We start from the raw sequence: 21,659 nt of genomic DNA, 5'->3' as shown, positions 1-21,659 counted from the left end.
TAACAGTTTGTTCTGTGCCCTCCTCTCCACCACCACCACGTCAAAAGAGTGGTGGTGCAGCCAGTGACGGAGCCGGCCTTCTTAATCAGTTTGTGAGGTCTGTTGGTGTCACCAGCTCCAATGCTGCTCCCCCAGCAGACCACAGCAAAGTTCAGTGCACTGGCCATAAAACAGACTGATGGAAGACGTCCAACTTCTTGCTGCACACGTTGAAAGATCTCAGTCTGCTCATCCCTTTCTTGCACACAGCGTCAGTGTTGGTTTTCCACTTCAGTCCAGGTACTCGTAATCCTCCACTGTGCCAACATCCTCTCCCAGAATACGCAGTGGCTGTGAAACCGTCCTCTTCCTCCTGAAGTCGATCACCATCTCTCTGGTCGTGGCCACATTCAGAAGCAGAGGATTTCTACCTGTACTCACCCTCCCTCCCATCACTTATACACCCAACCCCTGCAGAGTCATCAGAGAGCTTCTGCAAGTGGCATGACTCGGCGTCAATAGGCATATTAATAGTAATATTTCCATTTACATTTTTTTTATTTTCTACCCAATAATTAACTATTAACATATCACTAAGTAGTATACATTAGATATTGTGGGTGGGCCCCTATGATGACCATCACTTATCGATAGTATAGAGATGCATATCCTGGGACATTACAGTTGCTGATTTTATCGTCATTTATAGCAGTCTGACATATTACAGAGCTAGAAGTGATATTTGAGTAAAAGTAGCACAGTGAATTTACTAATCTATAAGAATAAATCAAATTCTAAAAGCTTATTTTCTGTTTTGTTTAAACAGGAGCTGACAGATACATGTGGTGAAGGCAAAATACTTTATTTTTTCAGTGTTTGCCTCTAAAACGTATTGGAGTATAGAAAACAGTTACTGTAATAAAGTACAATACTGTAACTGTAACTAAATAGCGTACATTTATCCAATTGTTGCCCTTACAGATATAGTCTATTCCCATTGTATTTTATTATGAAACATCTACGTCTTTATATATATATATTTATACTTGTATACATTGTTTCTTTTATACCAATTACTTTACAAATTATATGAATGCTGTGCCTCATTTTGAATGATGCATCACAGAGGCCTTTTAGAAGTAAACCAGCCTCTGCATATAGACGTGTGCTGAGGGCTGCAGGTCCTGACAAGCTTCTAAATTTACACCAATTTATGAAGAGGGATTTAAACCATGCTCTGGCATCTAATGCGTCCCCTGCTCATTGTGTATTCTCTCAATTAGTGCAGCGGACATTCGTGGCAGCAGCAGCAGCAGCAGCATCATGGGATTATATTTCTCAACTGAGCGCCACAGAGCAAAACCCGATCCGCTGCTGTTACGTAAGAGCCGGTGACATAACTCTCTCCAGCCCGGGATGGTCAGGGCGCACAGAGAGCGCACGGAGGGAGGGAGGGAGCCGGAGCGCACGTCCTGTGTTCGGCCGGACGGTCCAGCTGCCCTCGCTCCTCTCTGCCGCCGCTGCTGCTGCTGCCTCAGTTGTCGGGGTGGAAATTAGATTATTTCAAAAAAACAAGCGCACAGGAGGAGGACGAGAGTGGAGTAACCGCACGGAGAAGTGGGGAAGATGACGGTCGAGTTTTGGGAGCCGCTGTAAAGGAAGAGGAGGAAGAGGAGGAGATGGCTGTGCATGTATTCAAATGCCTGCGCCGACCTGAGCGCTAGAAACAACCAACAGGTAGTTTTTCTCTCATTCTATATTCTCTGCATGTTTAGTGTCAGCAGGTGGAGTTCACAAACAGCCTGACTTAGCCAAGGTGTGTGTATGTGTGTGTGTGTGTGTGTCTGTGTGCAGGGCCGTGAAGTGTTTCCACAGGGGAGTTATGGAATATGAGGATCCAGACGTGCCCCCCGCTGACACCCCTATCAAGAGAGGTAAGAGGCTGCATCACTGAGGACTCTCTCTCTCTCTCTCTCTCTCTCTCTCTCTCTCTCTCTCTCTCTGCTGAGGCTTGAGCAGGCCTCATGAAGTGTGATGACTGCACAAGTGACATAAAACTCGTTTAGTTGGGTCTTCATACTCCCAAGAGTTATTCTGTGAGAACCTTGTTCTTATCTCCCCTCATCCAGGACTGGTTGATAAAACCAAATCAAGATTTATCACAGTAGAATTTATGTCAATAGCAATATAACAAAAGTTCACTTGACCTATTGATATATTGCATTATGCATTGTGCGAGCACATTGAGGAGATATGGATGGATGGCTGTACTTCATTGATCCCAAATTGGGGAAATCCCCCACAATAACACATTCAACACCAAATTGATCGACCTCAGGTATGAAAAATGTTTTGCTGTTTATCAACTGTTTGTCAATTATCAGAGTTTAAAACCAGAACCTTCGCTCAGGAGCAAAAATCTGCAAGTTTAAAAGAAATAACCATATCGAGTGATGTAGTTTTGGCCATATCGCCCACCCCATGCCATCTGTGTCCACTCCCTCTGCTCACCTTTCCCCTCACCGGCTTTCTCTCACTCCCAGTTACCGTGTCCACTATTATCTTCTTTCCCTGCACTCTCATCCATCTTTACCTCGTAAACCCTCCTCATCCCTTTCACTGGGGTGTGGTTAAGGTGCTGTGAGTGGGTAAGAATGGCTGTAAATCCGAGTAATCCCCGGGGATTAGGTTTTATTTTTTGCTTCTTTTTTTGGTCAATGCTTTTCTATTCAAAGCCTCGCCGTGGCTAAAATCAAGCCGTTGGCTGTCAGCGGAGATAAGACACTTTGTCCCTCTGCCACAGAAACCCACTGCACACCTTTCCTTCTTGTCCAGTAGCATGGAGAAACAGTTCGCTGCTGCGACAAGAACGACTGTGATTAATGGATGTGAAGTGACTGACTGAAGGGAAGAATAAAGAGGTGGAACATGGATTTACACCCGTTACTCGAGTAAAAGTTGTAGGATCACAGATGAGTAATGATCCATTCAGAATCAAAGTCCTGCAATTTAAATTATATTTAAATGAACAGTTAGTCAACACCAATGATATGGAGCCATGGACATATAGATTTGGGTGTATTTGCAGAATCTTGGGGGAAATCTGCCTCTGAGACATCTGTTTCTTCTGTAAAACACAAAAACAAGATGCGTCTTTAGTAATCTACTTCCATTCTGACTATGTAGGCTATGTTTTATGTCTTTTGTCTTTAATAGAGAGAATTAACTAACACTATATCATAGAAAGAAACAGAATAACAAGTGAAATATCATCAAGTTACAGCGGTTTGTGTAGTTAACTGGAATATAATCAAGAGAGACAGACAGGGTAAGAGTAAAAGTACAAACACATATCAGTATTGAAGTATAGTATGTACTGTGGAGGCTTGAATGATATACATCCATTGAAGGTTGAAGTCATTCCTCATATTTTTCATATGTGCCTAAAATCATGCAAACCTTTAACAAACTTGCAGCTAAATCAAATGTGAGAACTGAATGTTACAGGGTTAAAGGATTGTGTAAGAAAGAAAAAATACCCAGCAGGTACTGGAACTGCTGCAATAGTGTTTTAATCTGGTTAACGTGGAGTTTCAGTGTGGTTCCACACTTTTCATTCTGCTGAGGAGGCTCATCTCAAGGTGATGAGTGTGTTGGTTTAGTGGCTGTTGTGGGTGTCTTTTCATTTTTCTTGAGCAACAGGTTTGCGTCTCTGGCACTGCTCCACATTGCTTCACCTCCTGCCTGTGCAGGGTAAATCTCTGCTCCTGTTTATTATTGGATGCAAAGTGTATGTGGTGTCCCTCAGGGATATATTGCGGGTCCAACCGTCTCCTTCACATACTGTAGATTATTTTTATTCTGCAGTCACTTTTTACCCTAATATCAGTGGCTGTTGTTACAGTATCTCTCAACCAAACCAAAGTGATATCAAAAATCTGGCCTCATATTTTTCAGCTAATTTTATGCATTTTAATACAGATAAATTAGCATTTAGTTTTATCAGACAAAAATTGACAACATTTCAAAGTCAACATTAATAATTTGTTCAGTCACTTATAAACATGTTTTCTACAATGAGCGATTCTATCAAATTTATTCTTTTAATTTTAATCCCCTTGAAACTATGCTCTCATTTGGTCTCTACTTTATTACTTCAGAGGGAAAAGAGAAAGCAGTTGCCTCATTTTTAGCTTCGTCTCACTAACTGCAAGTGTAGGATTATTTCATATTAATAAATCCGTTTTTTTAATTACAATTTTATGGCTGATTTAGGAACACAAGATTCTTAGATAGCTTTTATTAGCGCCGGAGTTCGACAATTCACATTAATCTTGACCAACATCCAAACTTAACTTATCGAGCTTGTTCTTAAGTAAACATTTTTTTTATTACTTTCTCTATTTTTTTGTTTACATAGTTATTTAACTAGTTATAACAACAACATGAATTGAATAAAACTAGTAGTATCGGTATTATTGTTGTAATGTATTTACATTACTATGTATGTGTTTAGAGTGGGATACGTAATGTTTTATATTCAGGCAAAGTTGTGGGCCTACTCTCTGGGTTCACTGATCTTCACTGTTGTTATGTAACGCAGCAACTGTCACTTCAATAGTCTGCGTAGATGTCAGAGGGTTTAGACGTTAGCGAGATTTTGACTGATGAGTGGTGTTGATGTTTGTCCCGCTGTAGTCACCAGGGTCATACACTCTCACTTTGTGAGACTGATATGTGTGTGTGTGGTTAAATGTGAATGCAATCTGTACAGATGCAGATGTTGGTGATATCATGAGATCCTGTTTTCACCATTAGCCTCTGACCACAACTGTTTATTCTATTCTGCTCAGAGATCAACTTTAATATTATGGTATTATTAAAAAATGTATGAAACACGGTGACTTGTGTTTTGCTGCAGGTGACTTCAACCTGAATAATTTCGATTGATCTTATCATTTTAAAAGAATTGATTTAAAATTCCTGGATCCGACCCCTGATCTGGATCCGCACCAAAATGTAATGGGTTCTTCCCAGACCCAAATCACATCCTTCCATAAAGTTTCATAGAAAAATCCATCCTGTGGTTGTTACGCAATCTTGCTTTCAATCAAACAAACAAACCAAATCATATTCATGGATTTTAAGGACAAAGATACATTTCTGTGACTGATTGATGAAACCTCAAACATATCACTGCAATGTATTGAAATTGTTAAACATATTAACTGTGGTAAATCCATCAGTAAATAAAAAATCACATTGCTTTCAATTTGAAAATGATGCTTTTATTTATTCCTACATTGACCTTTTTAATCATGATTGAATTTTATTTCTCATCATTCTTTTCACCTTTACTTAGCAATCGCCACAGGTCGTTTGCTCAGTGTTGAAAATTTCTTGACATTTTCCGTGTGTGTGAGCACTGCCCTGCTTTCATTCCTTGCTTTCTGCTTATGTAGCAAAACTGATTTGATGAGAGGAGGAAAACAGTGGAAACCACAGAGGGCCTTTTCAGGCGCCACACCAAGACTGGCTATAGCTCTGCATCTTCCACTGATACTTATCTCTCCTGCCTACAAACCTTCTCTGTGTCTCACACACACACACACACAGAAATAAACACCCTGGTTCGGAACAGACCCTCCATACATTTACTCACGTTCACTTCGATTCAGACTTTCTCACAATTGCGGTCAAACAGCCAGACAAAAAGGAGGACCTATAACTTCTCAGACACCCACCTTCCTTATCTCCTTATCTCCCGTGTGTGTATGTGTGTGTGTACATGTGTGCCGAAGAGTCACATGAACATAACATAGACACAGCACTGTAAATAGGAATCCTCTAATTTCACCTCTGCCATCACCAGGGCTTCTTATCAGCCCACAGCTCTTTGTACATGGGATACTGAAATACAAACAGAAAATACTGTAAACCCTCTTTAAAACTGCCACGATGAGTTCCCAATGAAGAGTCACAGTCAAATCAGTTTTAACTTGAAGTCTTTTTAAATTTCGGTCACATTGTTTGATCCCTTGGTTAGAAGCTGACCCTGTGTATTTAATATGCTCTATTACATATTAATATTGTATTATATATGTAAATATTTATTTAATATGTAATAGATTTTAGTGTTACATTTGTATTTGTTACATATATAGTTTCACCACGAAGCTAACCATGCAACTTTCTGTGACAGAAGCAGTATTCAGATCATTTATGTAGGTAGAACTAGCAATGTAAAATTATGGAAATACTCCATTACAAGTAAAAAGTCCTGTTTACAATTTTTTTACTTAAGTCGCAGAATTATTGGCAACAAACTGTCCTTTTAAGTATCAAATGTAAAAGTTCTTGTTGTGCAAAATCCGCCTAATCAGTGTTAAATTATTAATGGATCACTATTGATGCATGAGTTCATGTTGTGTCGGGATAATTTTGTCAATTTTTATATTGTAACTCAAATGTAGAGGACTAAAATGTACATAGATTCTCTTAGTAATCTAGTGGAAGTATGGAGTTAAGTAAAAGGACATAATTACGTTAAGTAAAGTCAGGCAGCTTTTAAAATATTGAGTTAAAAGCAAAAAAAAAAGGTATTAATGGAAAATGTGGTTTAGTCCTGGGTTTAACCTAATTATGAGTTTATTCTAACGAAAGTTATATGTGAAAACCTCACGAGTAAATGGCACATTGTGGTTTTGAAAATTAAAACGGTCACCTGCATGCTCATGTGTTGGAGCTCGTAGTAAAGCTTAGATTTAAAGTTTAGTGTTGTTCAACTTTGATTCACTAACTGCGTCTTTTTGTTGCATCAGGAGGAGCCCTGTCCAAGAAGACTCATTTGAGTAAGTTCTCTATGTAAACCCTGTATCTGTGTATGTTAGCATGTGTGTGTCTGTGTGCGGGAGCATTGCTTGTGTTTGTGCTAGATATTTGTGCATGCATTGTGGTTAACGTCAAAGTTAGTTGAACATATAACATTTGCACCTGTACAGTAACACACACACACACACACACACACACACACACACGTATACACACATATACACTCACACACTGTGGTATCATTGGAGTTGGGCCATCAGCAGCGCAGTGTGTGCTGTGTGTTGCACCTGCGCTGCCCGCCACACACACACACACACACACACACACACACACACACACACACACACACACACACACACACACACACACACACACACACACACACACACAAACTGCTACGGCTTTGGCACTTTGGCATCTGAATGCAGACAGCGATAACATCTCGTCTTTTTTTAACTTCTTTGGTTTAGCGCAACTCTAGCACACCTGGGTGTGTTATCAAGTGTGGAGATGTTGTACGTAACACACTACCAATCCTCATGTAAGGTGGCGTGATAATAAACAAACTGGGCATAAATAATAATGCGTTTATGGCTGGGTGAGTGAGTGTGTGCATGTACTATATATACACATATCTGAGGAATCATTACCATTGTGGTCTTAGGGAGAGATGAACTGGCACAGGGGAATGCTGTGATGGATGGTCACTGAGTCAATTTATGCAAGTGCTGCTCATAAGACACAGTTCTGAGAGAAACACGTTTACCTGACAGTCACTTTTTTAATAGTGTGGTTTCGGTACTTTTACTCACATAACAGATCTGAGTTAGTTAAAGAGTCAAGTTTGGAAGGAGCTGAAGCTGTTGCAAGAATAAATTATTCCCTTATTGATGAATTAATACTTCACTGTCAGTGAATCACTCATTTGCATTTGAAGCAAAGGGACAATTGTGAGGTTGAGAATAAATAATATCTTACTATGTAACTTGCGTGTTTTTCTCTGCCTCCCCAATTATGCCTGTTGAAAGTGCTTTGATTAAAGTTCTCAGGCAGTTTTAAAGGTGCCAGACGATTTGAAGTACATTTTTTGATGTTGGGTGAGGGGGTGAAAGATAACAACAAAGATATAAGGAAAAAGTACCTTGAGAAAAAAGTCAAGTAAGGGGACAGTCCCCCCTGTCAGTGTCTCTCTCTCACGGTCTCTCTCTCTCACACACACACACACACACACACACACACACACACACACACACACACACACACACACACACACACACACACACACACACACACACACACACACACGCATGCATGCATGCATACACGCACACGCTAACAAGGAAGGTGAGGTGGTGACTGACACACAAAAGTCTGAATATGTTCGCTGAAGCTGCAGTGAGCACCCGACCAGACTCGCTGAAGGACGACAAAAGAAGAAGAAGAGGAAAGGGTGTAAGAGTAGGTGGTGCGAGGGAAGAAAAAAAAAGTGTCTAAAGAAAGAATATTGTCAGACAAAGTGAGTTTGTGAAAGTGGGCCAAACGTCTGAGACAAGTGGAGGAGTGAGGATGATGCGAGGTAGGAATGAAGTTCTTTGGTGTGTATGTGTATATGTGTGTGTGTGTGTGTGTGTGTGTGTGGGCAGTACAATAAAGGATATTTCATCAATCTGATCAAATACCTTCTTTATTGTCATAGTTTCGCTCTAATACACCCTGATTTGAGAGTTATTTGAGAGTTGTCATGACTGCAACTCGGCTGTTTTAAGGTTATACGTTATGGTCATCACGATGTCCTCCAATAACACGTTAACGATATAAATAGCTGCATCTTCATTTACGTTTTTATCAGATTCATAAAATAACCGTGAATTCATGCAGACATTTATGGCGTCAAACTTGTCAACTTTCTTTAACTTTATCATCTCGTGTGATTGCGCTTTTCATTCAAGTTCCAACTTTTCTTTTGGATTTATTCTAAGTGTCTGAATTCACATTTTTCTGTAGGTATATATTTATAATTTTCTGTGCTTTATTTGATGTTTATGCTTTAATCAGCCAAATATATATTTTCTCTAATATAGAGTATCTATTACAATACCCCCACACACACACACACACACACACATTGAAGTACGTACAGTTTTAAAGTTTTTAAATATACTGTATAAGCACTGATGGTCTTTGTTTTGAAACTTAATCAGATCTCTGCTGAGTTCTTGATTGGCTGACTGTTGGGTACGTTCACATCGGTTTGTGTGTTTCAGTTTTCTGGTTTAGAGATATGACTCAAGTCTTAGGTCCCTTTGATCGATTTAAGATTTGAATCATATCTCAGATATTTCGTCTCTCTCTCTCTCCCACATATACAGTGCACCTCAGGTTAGAAACTGAGCTGATTTTAAAGGGTGAGAATCAGGGAAATAAGTTGTACAAAGAGTTTGACATTTAAAAAAACTAATGCCATATGTTTGCCTCGCCTTCGTTTACAGTAATCATATTTCCATAGTGGCCCAAGAGAGCAGGTTATAATACGACAAATGTTTTTGCAAATACGAACTCAAGCCAATTTAAAAACGAAAGAGACAGGAAAACAGGATGCTTCACGAACGCAGTGCATCAGTTTGAATGGACTGACTCCACATGCATACAGTAGACAGGATGCACAGGAAATGATTATATTGTTAAAATGTGATCATGTAAAATGGTAATGAATTTGATTTCTAACACAGATATTCACAATTAAGAGAATTTAAGCATATAGAGGGGGAGAAGTAATACATAATGAGAAATAGTGAATGTTCAATATGCAAGCTGCTTACTCACACACACACACACACACACATTCTCTTGCAACATGCAAACACACACACGTGCACACGCATAGATGTGCAGCTGCTTGTTAGATGGCGCTGAGATGTAACATCTCAGGCCCACAGCTGTGTGTGGATACTGTGTGCATGACGATGAAGGAAGAGGCTGAAAATATAACTCCACATTTCTGTGTCTTCACATCAACCGGAAAACTATAAATTTTCTCCCACTACACACTCACAAAGGGCTCTTTACCACACATTGGCTTAATATGCACTCACACACACACTTCATAAGGCTTTGTTGTTGCGTTCGGGGTATTCCTGTGTCGATTCTTTTCGCGTTTCTTTATCAGAAAGGATTTCCTTGTTCCTCCGGGTGCAGAAACCTGCACAGTGCTTCCAAAGCAGCAGAGGCGTTTGGCTTCACATCAAAGTGAACATTAAAATCGCAGGTGACACATTCCCTCCCAAAATATGGTGAAAGAAATACAACAGTTGAGCTGCTTCATATCCTTTGCTACTGTCAAAACATCACGGCTGTCAATCACCCCTATAATCGCTCGGCATTTGAAATTTAAATATCTTACGATAATTGGTTTTCAGATCTGCTTAGATAATGTGTTTGTCTCACATAAGACACTGTGGGTAATTTTGATAATTAGACGTTTTATTGTTGTCAAATATTGACTGAAACCCAGTAGTGAAGGAGTTCTCGCAGTAATGTAATGGTCTGGTTCAAAAACATAAAGATACTTCACACCCGTGCTAACCCGTAAACATTTTCTCATCAGAAATATTCAGTACAGACAAAGGCGGTGAAATACTTTCTAAAATAATCCAAATTGTTACTATTGGCAGTAACATTTTTTTTTCCAAAGATCTTAAAATACATGTTACAGTTAATTGTAGGGATTATATAATATAGAATACAGGCCTCAGTTATGACGTCTTGTAAAGAAAATCATTTCTGATTTAAATTAAAATTTTCAGTATGTCAGAGAAATTTTTTGTACTATAGATTGTATTAACCTTTGTGCGACTGGACCAATGAATATAAATAGTATAGTATGTATTTATATGTAGTATGATATTTTGTAAGTATTATATATATTGTATCATTTAATGCAAAATACCTGAGAAAAGGATTATATATATAACGCATATTAATATTACATTATTCATCTTTTAAAAAGCTTTTGAAAAACAGTAACATATTGAATTTTGATACAATAGCTAAAATGTTGCATATATCTACCAAGAGATACATGATCTTTTAAAATATTATTTTCTTGCTTTTGAGTCATGTTACGTAATTTCTGAGAACCTTCGACTACAACCTGTGGTGTTGAAGATAAATTAAATGATCATAAACAGTTTGTATTTCTTCCAAACTGGGTCTAAATAACTTGTACAAAAACTAGTGATTGATTGAGCTGCTTATCATATCACTGTTTGTTAGTGTGTGTGTATGTGTGTGTCTGTGTTAGTCTGTGTGTGTGTGTGTGTCTGTGTGTGTTTGTGTGTATACAAACACTGTTTGTACTCTTGCGTGCGTATACACCAAAGGTAAGCTTCCGTCAGAGGAAGGTTGAGGTTTTCTGTCCGTTTACAGTTTACAGAACAGACTGCTGACAAGGTGATTTCAGGCAGACTCTGAAGAGTTTAGTGGCAATCTGTGTCGTCCACCCCCCATTTGCCACACACACACACACACACACACACACACACACACACACACACACACACACACACAGTGAATTTCAAGTGAAAGTGCTAAATTCAGTCTTTCAGGGTTGAAATCTGTTTCAAACGCTGTTTGAACGACAACTCCAAAAACGGTGTGTTTTAAGTAGAAAGTCATTGATGACTTGAAATCCTGATTGAAAGACGTAAATCAGATTGTCTCTGTGGCGGCATCTTGGTAAACTTTGCACGGGGGGAAGTGTGGGAGGTGGCACTCTTTTATTTCCACTAACAAACCAGAATAGTCCATCACTGCACATATACTGTACTCAAACCTCTACTGTTTTCAGCGTAAGATGAAAAATTAAAATAGCTTCAATCGTTTTTTTCTTCTAAATCAACTCACACAAATATGTTAGTTGTTGGTTGGTCTCATATTTTATGGTTATGTTGTAAAAAGCTTTTTGCCAAGAAGTACTACAGTTCATGATATGTCAAAGTTAGCTTGGATAGCAAAATCAATCCTTGTTTTTCTCTTGTGCACAGAAGCAGATAATATCTACAATATTATATTATTATATTATATTGGGTGATGATGAGGTGTGGAAGAGGATAAATTGGCAGCAAAAGAAAAAAACGTACAATTCCAAGTACATGTATTTTTAATGTAAAACAAGCACTGCATTGTCTTTAACAGTCAAAAAATAACCCTTATGGATGAAACATACTGTTGGTGGTTTACTTCTTTTTCAATAATTTCATATCTTTATCTCTCTCTCTCACACACACACACACACACACACACACACACACACACACACACACACACACACACACACACAGGGAGATACTGGTTTTGATCGGTCTTGGCCTGTGGCTGGAGATAAGAAGAAGAGACCCAAAAAAAGATGAGATTGGTATCAAGTCAAGATCCTTTAACAGCTCCAGCTCCATTATTACTTTTCATTTTAGTTTAGCACCAAAAAGAAGTCTTGATTTCACCTGATGCCGCCTCAGATAACATGCTTTGTGTTGAGTGTATCATTTTAATCAAGTTGAGGATGATCAGAGCCACACGATTGCGTGGAAAGCACTTTGTAGTTTTGCTTTTTTGAAGAAATTGTACTTTCTCTGTTCTTGTTGCTCTCGGTTTGTACCCTCATGGTTGAATGCACTTATTGTAAGTCGCTTTGGATAAAAGCGTCAGCTAAATGAAATGTAATGTAATGTAATGAAAGTTCTGGGAGGAGGAGTGTTTGTGATTGCTGTGTGTGTTTGTGTGTGAACAGTGAAAGGTCGTGGGTGTCGGTGGATTTCCTGTCGTTTGAGGTTGACAATCAGAACTGAAATAGCAAAAAAAAAAAGGAGAGAGAGAGACCACTGATGATATTTAGTTTGCAGAAAAACATTTCCACTGAGCGTTAAATCATCGAGTTGTTTTTTTAAATGTGTGTCACTCTTTAACCCTTATCATGGTCGGTCTTGAGGTTGATCAATCGCCTCGATTAGTGTCAGCAGCCGCATATCTCATCAGCCCTGCTGTGGTTATTGCTGCTTCATTATTTTCATGTGAAAGTGTTTTACCTGAGGCCGACTGACTTCCTCAGGAGCCTTGGGGTGATCCCTGTTTCACGAAACAAAGAGGGCACACACTGACACACTAACACACACTCGCAAATAAATCTGACACAGTTGTGCGCGGAAACGCTGCTGTGTATGAGCATCAGCGCCAGCTTGTGTTGCAGAGGACAATCACAGTGCATAGTAGAAAGCAAGAGAAGAAGGTAGAAGAAGAGATTGTTGAGGGTTTGAATATAAATAAATCATAAAATATGAATTATACAGTATGTGATGCACAGTCCTCCAATCCTCTCGTTGATATCCTTAATGAGGACAAACCCTAAAACTTCTCGCACCTATCACCAAGACTTTGTTCCCACATCTGTGGCCCTTTAATGACTCTAATGACGTCTGAACAACAAAAATCACCACAAGGCAAAAAGGACGAGGGGGGCGAGAGTTCACAGAGATCAGGGGATCGGGGGGAGGTGAGAGGGGGACGGCCGTTACTGGCAGTGATGGAGGAGAGAGAGTGCATTACTGGCATCTGTGTCCTTTATGAGCCAGACAGAGAAGGATTCACAAAGAAAGAGATGACATGAAAGAGGGACAGTCAGAGTGAAAGAGAAGCCAGGCAACCACTTGAAAGGCCTCTGAGGTTGACACCTTCACATTCTCCGCCTTTCTCCCTTTGCAGATATTCCATCATCTTCTTAGGACTCTCTCTCCTCTGCGTATTTGAAGTTGTTCTGCTCATTGCTATTAAGGCAAGGGTTGTTAGAGAGGAAAACACCTTTGGTTGACTCTGGTCACACGAGAATTGATGTTGATGCTTCAGGGGAAGTACAGCAGAAGACATAAGTTCTCACAGTGGGAATCATTTTCCAGTTTACTTCTTGGGTAAAACAAAATGCAGCATCAGTGCTCACTCACAGTGACAACCTGTACTTTTAGACTTGTTTGATATTAATAATGGACATATTGATTGTTTGATTTAATTTACAGCCCAACAAATGGTAAATGGTCTATATTAATATGAGATGGGGCAATTTTGGGGTTCAGCCACCCCTTATACAACTTCATTTAAATATAGGAGATCCAGATTTTTATTTGGATCTGCCCCAAATTGTACACATTCATAAACACCAGTCCCATAAACATGACTTGTTCTCTGAGAAATCAACAATTAATGACAGAGGGCAAAAAATCCTAGATCTGCCCCTGATCAGGATCTGCATCAAAATTGTATGGAGTCTTCCCTGATCCATTCCACATCCTTCCAGCAATTTGTATGGTAATCCATTCTGTTGGTTTTGTGAAATCCTACTAACCATCAAACAAAAAAAGGAGACAAAAAACAACCTTGGAGCTAATCATACCGTGCTGATGTGTGTTTGTGTGAATAAATCTAAGTTGATCTTTCTTTTTATATGTGGTCTGTTCACAATTGTATCAATAGATTAGATTCTTTATTTTCAAAAAAAGAATAGTTCAATACCTTGTGTGGCTTTTTGCGATTAGCTTTTCATGGCCCATTCTGCTGCTTTATAAAAAACAGTTGTGATACTGTAAGATGCAATATCATCTAATTGATTGACAGATTGTTGGCTCTCATACTTGGCGCACATTGCCTCCTGCTCTTGACACTGTTGTTTTTGACCTGTTCATTTATAACAGAACAAGCTGCATTCAAAGATGTGAAGGTAACTGCTTTTACCTCCTGTGTTTGTTCAGCCCAGATTGAAGCGATCCCGTGCAAGATCTGCGGCGACAAGTCCTCTGGCGTGCATTATGGAGTCATCACCTGCGAGGGCTGCAAGGTGAAATAAAACATATGTATTAGATACACACACATGAGGCATATACACGTTCAAATTGATGGGGTTGACAACACTTTCATGATCTGTCCGTTCAATATGAAGCAAGCTGCGTGTTAGCTTACCTTAGCATAAAGACTGCAAACAGGGAAACAGCTAGCCTGGCCTTTCACTAAAGATTAAAAAAACTAAAAAAACTCGCAACACACAACATCTAGTCGTCACGATTGACAAGTGTGACTGACTTAGCAAATAGCATTTCCCATAATTTCCCAAAATATAGAACTTTTTCTTTAAATAACCATCAGAGTTCGACCAATATCAACATACTGTAGTTATTTGCATATATTTTGGCTGATATGTTGAAATGACAGAGACAGACACACAGCTGATTGATTATGCCATCACGTCAGAGTTAAGTTCAACAGTAAAATGTCCTCCTCCCTGCATGTCTAGGTCACAACTTATAAAACCATTGATGTACCATTATCAGACTTTTGTATCTCAAGTATCTGCCTCTGTTGGACTGTTAACCATTCATTTTCCATCCCTCAGGGATTCTTCAGGCGCAGCCAGCTGCCCACTGTGTCCTATTCCTGCTCCAGGCAGAGTAACTGTCAGATCGACCGGGCCAGTCGCAACCGCTGCCAACACTGCCGTCTGCAGAAGTGCTTGGCACAGGGCATGAGCAGAGATGGTGAGGCGTAAACACACTTACACTGATAGAGAAAACACTTGATTCATGTTCTTAACTTTGTCTGTTTATTTTTTAAATTCCTCAGCCGTGAAGTTTGGAAGGATGTCCAAACGTCAGAGGGACTCTCTTATCGCCGAAGTGGAGAAGCACCGGCAGCAGCAGCTGCATCAGCAGCAGCTTCAGGGAGACGTCCAGTCTGTGTTGTCCTTCCCCACCAAAGCCAGGCAAGACCGCTCCCCCCAGCTCCTCCAGCCCATGGCTCCAGCCTACTCTGTCACTGGTGAGGCTGAGCTGCTGTCCTACACCAATAATGTTCACCCTTACCTTGTGTACTCTGCCAACGAGTCGCAGGTGTCAGGGATGATCTACAGAAGCTCCGGTGTCTCTCCCACACCCAGATCCCAGGGGAGGGGGGGCCAAAACGGACACCCTGACATAAGAGGTGGGACACTGGTGTTGAACACACTTAACTCAACGCAATGTACTTCATCGTCCTTTGTTTATTCCTCATTTGTCTCTTCTTCGTGTCAGGGTTTGACTTGAGACAGCAATCTCATGATCTGACGGCGATCCATCCCTACAACCCTCTGGAGGAATCCTACAGCATTTATCCTCACTCTCTGAGAAACATAGGTACGCAAACAGCACGGTGGGCTAACATGTCCATTTAGGTGTGTAGCAGACTTCGTATTAATGAGTGCTTCTGCTTGTTTTCAGATGAGCTGTGTGCCAGTATTGTGCGTTCCCACCGAGAGACCAGCCAGTTCAGGGTGGAGGAGCTGCAGGCTCTCAGATGGAAGCTGTTCAGTAGAGAGGAGATCCAAGCCTATCAGAGCAAAGTAAAACCAACCCACCTGTTTACAGTTTCCTCCTCTTTTTTGAGTTCTCAGACAAAACATTCCATCAAGTCAGAGACATGTTTCAACATGTCCCCTTCCTCCTCTTAAAGGTTCAGTGGGTAAGATTCAGGTGAAAGGGATCTATTGGCAGAAATTGAATATAAAATAATCCTAGTGATGTGTTCACTAGTGTGTTTCATCTAAATTGTACGAATTGTTGTTTTCTTTACCTTTAGATTTAAATACTTTATATTTACATCACCTCTCTACAGAGGCTGCCATGTTTTTTACAGTAGCCCAAACTGGACAAACTAAACACCTTTTGAGTTTTTAAAACAACTGAAGGCTGCCACAGGTTATATTTCATGTTTGGAAGGGGAGGGGGAGGTGAGGGGTATTCAGCTGCAACATGCAACTTCACCACTAGATGTCACTACATTCTACACACTGAACCTTTAAGTTGACCCGCCTCTCACCCAATGTCAGCTGAGATTGGTTCCATGTATAAATGGATTTTGTACTTTATGACAAACATGATATTTAATTGTGATTTTCCTCTGTCCTACTCTCAGTCAGTGGACGAGATGTGGCAGCATTGTGCCATTCGACTGACCGATGCCGTGCAGTATGTAGTGGAGTTCGCAAAACACATCCCAGGTTTCCGTATGCTCAGCCAGAACGACCAGATTGCACTTCTCAAGACAGGTGAGGTTACCTGTCACTTACAGAAACTGACCCTGTGCTTTACTCTTTTCTCCCTCGCCTTTTAACTGATTCCTTTTCCTCCTGTCTTCCCCTCGTCATGCAGGCTCCATGGAGGTGGTTCTGGTCAGGATGTGTCGGTTCTTCAACACAGAGAATAACACTGTCTTCTTCGATGGGAAATTTGCTGGAGTTGAGGTCTTCAAGTCTCTGGGTGAGGACCCTCGCACATTGATCTAATCTGAGGCAGAAAGGCAGACCTGTTACCATTCATGCAATGAGCACAGTATCCTGTATATTAATGTGGTGGTTTATCAGTGCTCTGTGGTTTCTCTGCCTGCAGCGTGTGGTGATTTGATCACAGCAGTGTTCGACTTCGCTCATGACATGTGCGCTCTAAAGCTCACTGAGCAGCAGATCGCTCTCTTCAGTGCTCTGGTGCTGATCAACGCAGGTATCGTCTCACCTATCTCTCACCCGTGTTACATTTCCAAAGCATGAAAAGTTGGAAAACGCTATAAAGAAAAAATCCTACAATCTTTACTCTTATCATCAGGCTGCATCTAAAACTATTTTTTGAATATTGACTAGTCTTGATATGTATATTTAATGTACTTTTATATGTTTTTCCCATCTTTCACACAGAGATAAATAATGTTATTGGATAAATTTGGTTTATAGCCATTATTCAGCTTTTCCTTCATCACCCAATATCATTCCTTTACAATATATAGTATTACTGTAATATCCACTGTTAAGCTAATGCAACAGATTAGTTTTTTTAATTTTAACTAAACATTTACAATTAATGTAATTCGTCCTTACATTATTTCAGTCACTTTTTTGATGGTTTCATTAATTCCCACAGCTTGTACGCCACCTAGTGCCTGTTCATAATCATAGTAATATGTACAAAATCCACATTGGATCATGACTTTTCACACTAAGAATTGCATCTTTGTTAAAAATCCTCACATGCTTTGGTTTCTGTCTTTCTGTGCAGACCGTCCATGTCTGGAGGACAGAGGCAGGGTCCAGCGGGTGCAGAGAAGCGTGGAGTTAGGACTCACACACATTCTACACCGAGACAACCTGGAAGGTCTATTGCACAAGGTACAGTGTCTCAGTATAGAGCAAATGCTTTCTGTTCATTCATCTCACTTTGCTAAAGGCTGATTTCATCATTTCATCTCCATGAATATGTGCATGCTCACCTTCCTAAGGTAGATAGTGAACATCTAAATGTGTCTGTGTCCCCTGCAGCTGTACCAGAGGATGGCAGTGCTGCGTTCGCTGTGCAGTCTTCACATGGAGAAGCTGCGCTGGTTCAGTCAGCGTTACCCTCTCACTGCTCACTCTCTGTTCCCTCCGCTCTACAAGGAGCTGTTCGCCTCAGAAGCCGAGCTGCTGCCAGGGACCACACACTGATGATCCAATAGCATAAACCAAACAGACACACACACACACACAGACACACACACATGCATAGACACATTATTTTATCACTTTCTGACAGAGTCTATTTTTCTAATAATGGAAATAAATGAGATGCCCACAGTAATCATAGTGTGTTAAGTATTACATGACCTCCAGAGCTTTGTTTTGGTAGCTTATGTCAAACATACATTTCAATATTTTGATAGCTTAAAACTACCAGTTTTACTACCAGGGGAATTTTGTGTTTTGTTGCAACATTGTCTTTGGGATACAGGATTAATTTTCCCTCAGGATGTGCTGTTGTGATTCTGTTCAGTCAATGTGTGTTGACTGTCAATGCTTTCAGACTTATAGATTCAAAGAGGCAGGACAATGGCAACATGGTCCACTGAGACTTAAAGTCGTAGTCCACTCAACATCTGTGCAACAGCTTTGGATCAGCAGTAGATTTGAATCTGAATGCAAATTACAAAAAGGAAATAGCACAAAATATCAATAAAATACCAAGACCGATTTTTTACAGATGCAAGTATGATGCAACTCAAAAGAGCACATACCTCCGCCAAGGCCCATCCGTCCCCTTAAATTCAATCAAGCTGCACCAAATTTCACACACGGTTTCCTAAATGTGCCTCCCTTTTTTCCCCAAGATCCGTGAACTATTCCCTGGTTAAACAGTGAAAATATTGCTGTCGGTGGATTGCTGTGCACATCCACCGTGTCACGAAATAATCAACTTTACACAATCCGCTCTGTGCACAGAATACATCCACATGTTCATACTCTGTATGTCTCAAAAGATAGATTTTGACCTCAGTATTGTTTTTATACAAATGTGGGAGCCATGTGGCAGAAACACAGAGCAGTGACAGTATGGGTGAAGCTAAAAAAACTTGTATCTTTTGTGAAATCATACTCTACTTTCAGGAACCTTGAGCACATAGCGATCACAGATTGGCATTAGTTCAGCATCATTGTGCTATTTCAATCATGTTAGATATTTGAAGGTAAATGTACATGGCAAAACAAGTATTCCCTACAAAATGTGAAACATTGGAAGACATCAGATTCTGCACACTCACTCAGAGAAAAACATCTGTATCTGTTATATCTGCCTCTTTGTATCCAGATGTCACTAGAGAAATGTTTCTCCTCAGGTTGATATTGTCAAGTCCTACGAAGCAGCAGTACCTCAAACTTTTTTTTATCCTTTGTGTTTGAGTAACTTCTCACTGGCTTTTGTATCTTTAAAGCTTTGGAAACAATGTTGCATTTAATGTAGAAAACATGATGGAGATAGAGTAGACGTTGCTTCCTCTGTGTGCAAACTTTTCCCTTCTTTCTGATTGAACTTGCATATGTTTTGTTTTCTCTACACGCAGTAACTTTAAATAAAGCAATGAGTAAAGAGGAAATGACGAGAGGCTCCAGCATTAAATACCGTCTGTCCGGGTGTAGTCCTTTCTGTTCCTGGAACAGCTGAGATCATAATGAAATTAAGTCCATGTAAATCCTCTAATAAACTGCTGAGGCTGTGACACCAAGCACATGTGGTAACTTTATTTGTCTATTTGTGGAAAAGAGCAGAGTGATATAAACAGTAGTGTAAAACTCAGTCACGCGAGAAACAGCATTCTGATATCTTTGCGTATTTGATGAGAAAAACAAAAACGTGAAGTTATTCATAGTGGACTGAACCGATAAGGCTGATTTGTCATTCTCTGTAGCACACTGACACACAGACAGACAAACTTCAGTATCAGCACGATACTGCAAATGCACCATTTAACACAGAGGAAATGTTAGTCATTGTGGGTGACCGTTCGTACACTGTCAATCAGCCTGTGGAAAGTTGTCATCAGGTTGCCAAAAAACAAAAACTGTTGCTAACCAAGTTAAGAGGAAACAAATCACTATGAGTCAATTGGATTTGGTAAATTCGACTTAATCCTGCAAAACCCCACATAGGCTTTTTATGGTAAATGTTATTTCACTCTACAAAGCTGCTGGTCTGTTTATCTCTATCTGTGTGTGGGTTCTTTCTAAACGACTTTCATAAACAGGGAGTTTTTCATATTTCAGTTTGGACCGACATTAGATAAACAGTTCTTATAAAGGTCATTCTCTGTTGAAGATGAACAACTTGCCCTTTTCCCACTGGTGGTAACAGCTACATCAAAAACCTAAAACCTCTGCATTGATGCAACTAATGACGTAAATGACTAATAACTGATGATAAGTGTGTGCTGGAATTCGCGTTTTAACTTTTTTCTTTAAAATGAGATTTTTTTCCTCTTGATTCCCTGCACCACAAAAGAGATCAACCAAGCCGAGGGTGGGAGATATGCTTTAATTCTCCTCCTTTCGATTTCTCCTGTGATGGTATTTTTGCAACTCTGATCAATTAAATTAAAATAAACCAGCCTTCACCTGATGTTGGCCCCTGAAAGAAAAGGGAAGCAGCCAGAAAAATCTGTACTGCCAACTCAATTTTGACCAGAAAATAATGAGTCAACAGTTTTACAGTAAGAAACAACTGATGCATGGGATAAACACAATACTTTCATGACAAACTCCGGATCAAATTTTTTCCAGTGTGAGAATGGGAGGGAGTCATGGCAGCCTTCAGCTTGGGTTTGTTTGCTATTCTTTACTCTCTGACCTCTCAGAGGAATTTCGAGCCAAGAGAAACACTTCAGTACAGTTTCCGGACTCTCGTCTCTCACCACCAACAACAACAACAGAAAACTTTGATACTGAGATCTCCTCTATATGATGGGAAAGAGCTGTGGGCAGAGGAGATAATCGTTCCAGTTTAAACTGAGGCCTAAACAGAGTAAACTGCGGAAACTCATTAAGCTGCAGTCTAGCAGCGCAGTGCACCGGGGACATCTTCTCTGGTCGGAATTTTATGAGAATGGGTGGGAGGGGTTGTGTGAGGGCCACAGGCAGTTCTTCAGACTGGAATCCTTGAGACCAAGAAAACCCTGGACTCAAACTCGGAGTGAGATAACCAGGAATTCAAGGCTTTTAATCTGTCTCTCTGTGAACAAAAGATAAATAATAAATATTAACACTGTGTGAACACTCAACATTATCTTGTTATGAGTTAAAATCTAAATTCTATTGAAAATATATGCTCTCAATCATTTATTTGAGCCACTGATTCTCCAATTCAAGTTCATTTATCCCTATAGGACTATTCAGTGCTGTTCTGAAGTCTGATAATTGAAACCCAGCTCTTTGTTGGAGACGGCACTACTTTCAGCAGAGTCTGTTTCGAGACAAAGACAGACATGGA

The 21,659-nt window shown here is 40.0% G+C and overlaps 1 protein-coding gene across 3 annotated transcripts; it reads left to right on the top strand.

Annotated features, from left to right (window-relative positions):
• Nucleotides 1-1,404: 1,404 nt before the first annotated feature.
• On the top strand, nucleotides 1,405-19,042 carry rorc (RAR-related orphan receptor C). Of its 3 annotated transcripts, XM_034610790.1 has the most exons (13): nucleotides 1,405-1,716; nucleotides 1,835-1,913; nucleotides 6,801-6,830; nucleotides 14,601-14,686; nucleotides 15,239-15,380; nucleotides 15,466-15,822; nucleotides 15,912-16,013; nucleotides 16,098-16,219; nucleotides 16,792-16,924; nucleotides 17,028-17,135; nucleotides 17,265-17,375; nucleotides 17,925-18,034; nucleotides 18,185-19,042. In XM_034610790.1, exons 1-13 carry the CDS (start codon nucleotides 1,669-1,671, stop codon nucleotides 18,347-18,349), a joined length of 1,593 nt encoding a protein of 530 aa, XP_034466681.1. In that variant the 5' UTR covers nucleotides 1,405-1,668; the 3' UTR covers nucleotides 18,350-19,042. The 3 variants fall into 3 exon arrangements, with proteins under 3 accessions (XP_034466681.1, XP_034466682.1, XP_034466683.1); XM_034610791.1 differs by lacking the exon at nucleotides 6,801-6,830; XM_034610792.1 differs by lacking the exons at nucleotides 1,405-1,716; nucleotides 1,835-1,913; nucleotides 6,801-6,830 and adding an exon at nucleotides 8,153-8,386 and having other exon boundaries at nucleotides 18,185-19,041.
• Nucleotides 19,043-21,659: the final 2,617 nt, after the last annotated feature.

Source organism: Hippoglossus hippoglossus, chromosome 16 (assembly GCF_009819705.1).
Source record: "Hippoglossus hippoglossus isolate fHipHip1 chromosome 16, fHipHip1.pri, whole genome shotgun sequence".
In the NCBI taxonomy this organism is placed as follows: Eukaryota; Metazoa; Chordata; class Actinopteri; order Pleuronectiformes; family Pleuronectidae; genus Hippoglossus; species Hippoglossus hippoglossus.
The sequence above is the reverse complement of the archived record's forward strand: the minus strand, read 5'-3'. Positions and strand labels throughout refer to the sequence as shown.

Coding starts and splice junctions, on each gene's coding strand:
- rorc (XM_034610790.1), top strand. CDS start 1,669: ATGTATTCAAATGCCTGCGCCGACCTGAGCGCTAGAAACAACCAACAG. Junction 15,381..15,465: donor ACAGGGCATGAGCAGAGATG/GTGAGGCGTAAA, acceptor TAAATTCCTCAG/CCGTGAAGTTTGGAAGGATG. Junction 17,136..17,264: donor TGAGGTCTTCAAGTCTCTGG/GTGAGGACCCTC, acceptor CTCTGCCTGCAG/CGTGTGGTGATTTGATCACA.